Source organism: Patagioenas fasciata, chromosome 30 (assembly GCF_037038585.1).
Source record: "Patagioenas fasciata isolate bPatFas1 chromosome 30, bPatFas1.hap1, whole genome shotgun sequence".
NCBI classification, from domain to species: Eukaryota; Metazoa; Chordata; class Aves; order Columbiformes; family Columbidae; genus Patagioenas; species Patagioenas fasciata.
Window position 1 is genome coordinate 4,750,218 of NC_092549.1, and position 8,582 is coordinate 4,758,799.

The following is an 8,582-nucleotide window of genomic DNA, read 5'->3' on the forward strand; positions in this document are numbered from 1 at the left end:
ATGTCTTGCTCCGACCTGCGCCCAGCACCAACCAGCGTCGCCGTCCCCCAGCCCATCGCTGACAGCTGCAACGAGCTGTGCGCCCGGCAGTGCCCCGACTCGACGGCCTTCATCCAGCCGCCCCCCGTCGTCGTCACCTTCCCCGGCCCCATCCTCACGTCCTTCCCCCAGCAAGCCGTGGTGGGCTCCTCCGGAGCACCCGCCTTTGGGGGCTCCCTGGGGCTGGGCGGCCTCTACGGTGCCGGGGCCACCCAGGGCTCCGGGGGCCTCTGCACCTTTGGCAGACCCTACTACGCTTCTCCCGCCTGCAGCCCTTACGCCTTGCCCCGCTACAGCAGGAAGCTGTGGGACAACTGTGGCCCCTGCTAGACCCAGCCCCAGAGCTCCCTTGCTGCCTGGGCCACCTCGCCCTCACGCCTCCACTCCTTGCCTGCCTCTCTCCATGCCGCCTCTCCTCCTCGCCCCGTCCCTTGCCCAGATGCGCGACTCTACCATCGTCCCACAGGGCACTCGTTAGTCTCTGCAATGGCCGCTGCGTGGGGTAGGAAGCCTGGAGGAACAGCTCTCTCGAAGCCTCCAGGGACAACCTGCCTGCCTCTACCTTCAGTGTCTTTCTCCAGTGGTTCCTTTCCTGCACTGCAATAAAACAGTCTTGCATCCAACACCTGCCTCTCCTCCTCTTCTTTCAGAGCCCGGTGTGGGCTGCAGGGCTCCCCTTGCCGTGCACGTAACCTCCGCCAGCCAGACCAGGGCAATCCCTCAGCCACAACAGGACCAGGCTGAGGTCATTTTGAGACACCCCACAACCCCTGCAGCTCTGGCCACACATGGTCCCGCATTTGAGCTCCAAGAGTCCCCCCTGAATGCAGGCTGCTCCCCTGTCTGTGGGACACGTGGCATTTGCGGACCTCCAGCCTCAGCACGCATGAGCCTGGCTGCCCCAGGGGCTGGCAGCCCCCCGGGGAAAATGCTTGCATCGGATCCAGCCACTTTGCTCCTCCGTGGCCCTGCTCCAGGCCCTGGAGAGAAAGCAAACGGGAGGCTTCTCCTGCCTCTTCTTCCTCCCCTCCCCTCCCCTCCCCTTCCCGCTCCCGTCCCTTTTCCTCCTGTTTTCTTCCTCTTCTCCTTCCCCTCCTCACAGCCAGCACAGACCAACACACTGGCTGCTCCTCCCTTCTCTGCTACAGACGTTCAATCCCAGAAATCACAGCCCGATTCGTGTGGCAGGAGCTTCGCAGGGCACGTTGTCATGCTGCTGCCTCCAGCAGCCGCAGCCAGGGCCGGCTGCCCAGCACCGTGTCCAGGGAGCTTTTGCGTGTCTCTGAGGACGGGGAGTCCACCCCCTCCTGGGGAAACCTGTGCAACTGCTCAGTCTCACTCACAGGGAAACAGTGGCCTGGCACGTTGAGGCAGAGCCTCCTGCCTTTCAGCTGGTGCCCATTGCCTCTTGTCCTGGCACTGGCCACCTCAGAGAAGAGCCTGGCTCCATCTTCTTGATGCCTTCCATTCAGGCACGTGTGCAGCTTGGTGAGGAACACTCTGAGGCTCCTCTTCACCGCGAGCCAAGGTCCCAGCTCTCTCCGGCTCTCCCCAGAGGAGACATGAGAGTAGAACAGGATCTTTCCATTGGAAGGGACCTAGAAAGATCATCTAGTCCAACAGCCTGACTTCGTGAGGGATGACCAAACTGTAAAGCGAATCATCAGCAGCATTTTCTAAAAGCCTCTTAAACATCGAGAGGCCTGGGGCATTGACCACCTCTCTGGGAAACCAGCTGCAGCTTTTGAGTACCCGCTCAGCCAAGAAATGTTTCCTCATGTCCAGTCTAAACCTTCCCCACTGCAGCTTTGAACAGTTCCCCTGTGGACTCTTGCTGGATCCCAGGGAGAAGAGAGCAGCATCTCCCTATCCAATTCTCCTCCTCACGAAGCTGCAGAGGGCAGCGAGGTCGCCCCTCGGCCTCCGTTTCTCCTGCTCTCCAGCAATCGACGGCCATTGCCCAAGCGTGGGCTTCAACACGGGATCTTTGTCCAGCCTCCTCTGCGTGGGCACCCGGAGATGCTGCCCTGCTTCTGCGGAGCACCAGACCTGCAGGAGCTGCTGCTGCTGCTCCCAGGCGGAAAAGGCCAGGCCAAGGAGTCCTGCCAGCACCTGTCCTGCTCCCTTCCCTCTGCCCTTTCCCCAACTCCTGCAAGTCCCACCACAAGGCTCTCTCTCCCCCGCCTGCTGCCTGCAACCTCCCTCTCCCAGCACCGCCCACCCTCACCTCTCTGGGCATCTCAGCACCAGCATTTGCCCTCCATCTGCTGAAGGGCACTTGCCCCCAGGCTCTTTGCTAGGTGGGACAAGGACGGAGGGAGACACGACTGGGATGCAGGAAAACTTTATTTTGCCCAGAGGATCAGCAGAGATGGTCAGAGAGGTGGTGGACGAGACCCAGAGAGGCTGGTTGCCACGGGTGGCGGGAGGCAGGGGCATCTTCTCAAGAGCATGGCTTCTTGCTCCAGATGCCCCCTTCGTGCAGCATTGCAGCTCCCGAGGACGGGGTCCATCAGGCCCGCAGAGCCATTGGGGTCCAGGTCCTAGCTCGTCTGACAGCTGGCAAGAGAGGGAGGAGAGCAGAGAGCAGGAGAAGGGGGCAGGGAAGGGCCGAGGCTGCGGGGCACGGCCAGCTGCCCAGGCACTGTCTGGGGCTGGGGATGCTCAGCACTCCTCAGTGCCCCGTGCCTGCCAGCTCAGCCCTGCGTGGCTGACGTTGGCATTGGCGTTTGGGCTGGGGGCCCAGGCACCAAGGGAGCTCTGGGGCTGGGTCTAGCAGGGCCCACAGTTGTCCCACAGCTTCCTGCTGTAGCGGGGCAAGGCGTAAGGGCTGTAGGCGGGAGAAGCGTAGGAGGGTCTGCCAAAGGTGCAGAGGCCCCCGGAGCCCTGGGTGGCCCCGGCACCGTAGAGGCCGCCCAGCCCCAGGGAGCCCCCAAAGGCGGGTGCTCCGGAGGAGCCCACCACGGCTTGCTGGGGGAAGGAGCTGAGGATGGGGCCGGGGAAGGTGACGACGACGGGGGGCGGCTGGATGAGGGCCGTCGAGTCGGGGCACTGCCGGGCGCACAGCTCGTTGCAGCTGTCAGCGATGGGCTGGGGGACGGCGACGCTGGTTGGTGCCGGGCGCAGGTCAGAGCAAGACATCTTTGCGTGGGATCGAACGGTGCTCTGCAAGAGGGCAGAGATTGCAAGTGAGCAGCAGAGGGGAGTACCCGAGGCGGATGGGCTGCAGCAGGGGGCCAGGAGGACAAGCGCTCGCAGACTTACCCTGTTCCCTGAGGAGAAGGCAGCCAGAGCAGTGGTTGGGAGAGCCTGGCAGTGGCAGAGCTTTTATAGCGGCCCTGCTGTTGCTCAGTAGCAGCTGGGCCAATCAGCAGAGGCAGCACTCCCTCCTGCCTACACCTATGGGGCTGGCCGCCTCCTGCCCCTCCCTGAGTCAGCATCCCCTTGCCAGACCAGCACATACCGCTTGCCAGGCTTTCTAGCCCTCTGTGCTCTGCGGGCTACATGACAGCACGCATCCCCCTGCTCGGGGATGTAGAAGGCAGGAGATGGCCATGCTTGTGCAGCTCCTTGCTGCCTGACTGGTGCTCTGCTGCAGGGAAACCTCTGCCCTGTGCCCACAGCCAGGCTCTGCTGTGAATCGAGCCGGCGGCGAGGGCAAGCGCGGCTAGCCCAGCCAAGGGCTGCTGGGACTTTGGCGTCAGCCGGCGCCGCCAGCTGCCCAGCACCCCGAGGGCAGCCCCTGCCCAGCACCATCGCCCGGCAATGGGCTTCCCAGGAGACTTGCAAGGGGCCCGCGGGGCTGGGGCAGGCCTGGAGTGAGCCCGTGCCACTTCAGCACGGGTCGGGGTCTGTGCTCCTTGCAGCACGCACGTTGCGGAAGAGCACAAGGGGTCTTGCTCCCCCAGACTTGCAGAGGTCCGCGGCCACGGCCTGCGGGCAGATGGAGGCCGGCTGTGTCGGGCTGGCGAGTGATACATCGTGCTGAGCAGGCAGTGCCCGAGAGGAGTGCCTTTGATTCGGCGTTTCGTAACCTCGCGCCTCTGTAGATAATAGCTCCACGGTGCGCGTCACGCGGTCGCTGGCGTGCGGGAGACCCTGGTCTTCCCTGTGGCTCTGCGAAGCAGACAGGGGGCCACGCCGAGACCAAGCCCTTGCAGAAGAGCTATGGCACGCAGGGCGCTTGCAGTCAGCCTTTGTCACGCTGTGTGCCCTCTTTCACACAGAGATGATGACAAGACAGTGGGGCTAATTGGGCCCGTGAGGTGGCAGCTGGCAAGCGTCTGAGTGGGGTAATTGCAGGGGCTGATAGAGCGGGTTGGGGCTGGAGAGGAAACGACATCAGCAAAACAGCCCCGTGCCACGCAGGGAGAAGGCAGGGGCTCGGCCAGCGCGGGACACGTGCCTCCAGTGCGGCCAGCTCCTCCCCCCACTCTCTGGTGCGGCATAAAAGCGCTGCCCTCGCTGTGCATGGCCATCCGCTGCTCCTGCCTCGCTCTGCTCAGGAAAAGGGTAGGTGGGTGCCTGCAGCTCTCTGCCCCCTGTCGCTGAGGCCGCTGTGGGGTATCCCTGGCTAGGAGAGCTCTGCCAGCGGCGGGCGTGCTGGCAGCCGCCTTGGACGGCCAGGCTGGGCTGAGCCACGACGGGAGGAGGATGGAGCCCCGTGGCCAGGCCACGCAGAGCCGGGCCCTGCACAGGCTCTCTGCCAGGGCTCGTCTGCCCTCTGCTTGCAGAGAGAGATGGCAAGGAGAGGGCTACAGAGAGCAGGGCGCTGAGGGGGGCTGGCTGGGCAAAGGGCAAACAGTGGGCAGTGCGGCAAGGGGGTGGCCCTGGTCCCTCCAGCTCCAGGACAGCCAAGGGAACAGGGCAGTGCTGGGTCGGGGACTCTTCTCCGCATGCATGACAGCTGTCCTCGGGGCCGTGTCTTTCAGGCTCATCACTCTCGCACAAAGATGTCTTGCTCCGACCTGCGCCCAGCACCAACCAGCGTCGCCGTCCCCCAGCCCATCGCTGACAGCTGCAACGAGCTCTGCGCCCGGCAGTGCCCCGACTCGACGGCCTTCATCCAGCCGCCCCCCGTCGTCGTCACCTTCCCCGGCCCCATCCTCAGCTCCTTCCCCCAGCAAGCCGTGGTGGGCTCCTCCGGAGCACCCGCCTTTGGGGGCTCCCTGGGGCTGGGCGGCCTCTACGGTGCCGGGGCCACCCAGGGCTCCGGGGGCCTCTGCACCTTTGGCAGACCCTACTACGCTTCTCCCGCCTACAGCCCTTACGCCTTGCCCCGCTACAGCAGGAAGCTGTGGGACAACTGTGGCCCCTGCTAGACCCAGCCCCAGAGCACCCAGTGTTGCCTCCTGCTCAAATGTTAATGTCAACATCGGCCACACAGGGCTGAGCTGGCAGGCACTGGGCTCTGAAGGGTGTTGAGTACCCCTAGCCTCAGTATTGCCTGGGCAGCTGGAACAGCCTCAGCCCTTCCCTGCCCTCTTCTCTGTCTCTCTGTTCTCAACCATCTCCTCCCAGCTGTCAGACGAGGCAGGAACTGGATCAAGTCCTTGAGAGCTGCAATGCTGCATGAAGGGGGCATCTGGAGCAAGAAGCCATGCTCTTGGGAAGATGCCCCTGCCTCCCGCCACCCGTGGCAACCAGCCTCTCTGGGTCTTGTCCATCACCTCTCTGACCATCTCTGCTGATCCTCTGGATATAATAAATTTTCTTCTGCATTCCAGTCATGTCTCCCTGCATGCTTTTCCAAATTTTTTGTCTGGTAATAGAGGGAGGGCAAATTCTGATGTCTTTATATTTCCTCAGGAATTAGTACAGATCTTATCTTACCTGTGAGAGAAGACATAATTCCTCATTTCGCATTGTCTAGCTGAAAATGAAAATCTCTCAGCTCTGGGAAAATCTTCTTTTCCCTAATTGTGAGCAGAATGATTCAATTTTTTAAGTTTTGCAATGAATTTGAAGCAGTCTGATTAACTACAGGTTCCTCCTTGCTAAATATGTTCATAGTCAAATATAAAGAGTTGTACAAATATATATTTGTGCCATAACAGTAATATATTACAGACCGGTGTCTCAGCTACTCTTCATGGTTTTCCATAAGAAGGTATGATGCTGCTGTCTCATCCTCCAAAACTTTGTACTTCCAGAAATGTTCTACTGTATCTCATTCAGTGACTTTGTAACACTCTCAGGGTCAAAAGCAAACACAAATCATCTGTTGCTTAGCTTTACTCAAGGGGACTTATCCCACAATATTATTTAACCCCTTACCCTGGTACATGTGGGATTAATTATCTTGATATTAGTGCCATTTGTATTTTTTTGTAATCACTCTGTCTTTTTGAGAAGTAATGCCATGTTGGCAGTAAAAGTCAGATTATGTGTTCTCTTGCATTACAATTCTTCTTATATTTCCACCATTCTCTGGCATTTGAGATTTATAATGCTTTCATTCCAGAGCATGCAATCTCCCTGTACCTTACCATTACCTCTTTGGGGCTACTCAGAGAATCTTTTCTCTTGTGTGACTGCTTTCTGATTATAGCCTGTGCTACAGCAGACCTATCCTCCATAGTCAGCAGGTACTTGGCTTTGTACTGTATTACTAAAGTTCATACTGTTACTCCCATCAGTTAAGCCATCTTGTTTTTCCAGTCTTAAAGTCTGGTTCCCTCCTGTTTAATGCCACTCAGATCTATCTTATCAGGACATAAAACAGAATACTGTCAAATTATGTGCTAATTCCATTAATGAAAAAAACAAAATAGAGGTTTTCTGAGACTGGTTTTTGAGTAACCAATGTAAGTAAACTCCTTCCATTTCTATAACTCACATAAATCATTAGACACTGACAGAAAGGGCATCTCTAGGTACTATTTTGCAATCAGACGTGATCTCACCCTGAACAGCCATCCAGCCCAAAGAGAAGCTAAGTAATCATGTTATCTGGGTGCTAATAGCTCTTGCCAATCTTGTCATCTTGGGCTAGGTACTTGCTGTCTGACACAACATGCATCTAATTGGGTGCTGGCACCGCCTCATCAAGAGAATCAGTGGAAAAGTTGGCAGTAGGAGCTCAGATGTTCAGCTGTGGTCATGTATGATTTACACTGAAGCACCTCTTGGAGACTGTGCACGAGAGCGAGGATCCTGGAGTTGAGCAGAAGAGGAATGGAGAAGAGAGCAGGCATCTGTGTTCTGCAAAGCTGTCCTAGGAACTGCCCTGAGCTGCAGCTGGGAGGAAAGAGGGCTTTGCTCAGCACAGGAGAGGTACCTGAGCCAAGAAGGTGTAGGGCTGGTGCAGCACAAACCAGGAGGTTGGTTGCTTAGCTACTGGGAATTCACAGCAGCAGCATCATCCTTACCTCAAGCCATGTGAGAATGGAAAGCAGCAGCCCAGACAGAGAGTCATTTCCTGTGCCCTTTCTTCTCCACATCAGCTATCTGGTCTCAGTCACACACCCCAGGTGCTCATCATGCAGTGGCTGGACTCTACTGGGCCCTGCAAGCTCCAGTCCCTTTGCATATCCCGCAGACCTTTCCCAAACAGCCCAGGGCCACAAAGGCAGGCAGTGTTGGAACAGAAAAGGTGAAGCAGGCCGAGAGGGGAGAACTTTTCAATGAATGGCTTTTTTTTTTTTGTATTCTCATTAAGTATTTGTTAATTAGTAAACATAAAATAGTATTTTCTTAAAATGAAAGCACAATTCACAAGACTAATTTTCTTTTCAACTTGTTATTAGTTACCGCACACAGACATCTGGCACATCCACTTAACATTCGTGGGGCTGGGGGCAGTGAAATCACCTGTTAAAATCAGACTTGCTATTCCATGACACTGATAGAGGGTTGAGATTAAGAAATTGTACATTCATACACAGAGACTTTCTTTGAAAGAGTCTTGGTGAAGTAAGAGGTAAATCCTCTGTAATCTACTCTTTCATATTCTTTTTACTTCACCCGGCTGACTTGCAAACTCAGCCAAATCTTCCCTGAGGCAACTGTTATCACAGCAGTAATTAAGAAAAAAAACAAGGTAGTGCTTGATCTTTGTTCATCAGATTCATATCTTAGAAATTGTTTCCCATTGTTTACCTTCCTCCTATTGTTCCTTTTCAGAATATGCTTTGATAGAACTTCAGGCCATTTTTTTTTTTAACCTTGTCTTTGAACACAGTTTGATGATAATATGTTGTCTGGGAAGATACAAAAAGAACAGGAACTCCAGCACTAAATTAACTAGTGAAAAAAGAGATGGACTAACTCTTGGAACTCTAACAGCTAGAATAATTATCACAGGGGAGGCCTGAGAAGACAATTTCAACTCAGTAGCAATGAAAGGCTGCGTAGACAGGTTTCTTAGCAGCGGGACTGTGTATGGTCAGTGCCGTGGGATCTCCCCAAAGGCAGCTCAGCTTGGTTTTGCAGGGGCTGAGAGACCACCATAGCCCAGTTGGTGGGGTCCACATGCAGGGTGAGGGAGTCCTGCAGCCCACACAGGGGGGTAGGTGTTGAATACAGGCTTGTTTTATTGCAAG

At 56.5% G+C, this 8,582-nt stretch overlaps 3 protein-coding genes across 3 annotated transcripts; 2 read left to right on the forward strand and 1 right to left on the reverse strand.

Annotated features, from left to right (window-relative positions):
* Positions 1–369, forward strand: LOC136112972 (scale keratin-like). The gene has a single exon (XM_065857914.1). The coding sequence runs from the start codon at positions 1–3 to the stop codon at positions 367–369; it is 369 nt and encodes a 122-aa protein (XP_065713986.1).
* Positions 370–2,811: 2,442 nt separating this feature from the next.
* Positions 2,812–3,180, reverse strand: LOC136112971 (scale keratin-like). Its single transcript, XM_065857913.1, has one exon. The coding sequence runs from the start codon at positions 3,178–3,180 to the stop codon at positions 2,812–2,814; it is 369 nt and encodes a 122-aa protein (XP_065713985.1).
* A 1,811-nt stretch (positions 3,181–4,991) lies between these two features.
* Positions 4,992–5,360, forward strand: LOC136112964 (scale keratin-like). Its single transcript, XM_065857902.1, has one exon. The coding sequence runs from the start codon at positions 4,992–4,994 to the stop codon at positions 5,358–5,360; it is 369 nt and encodes a 122-aa protein (XP_065713974.1).
* Positions 5,361–8,582: the final 3,222 nt, after the last annotated feature.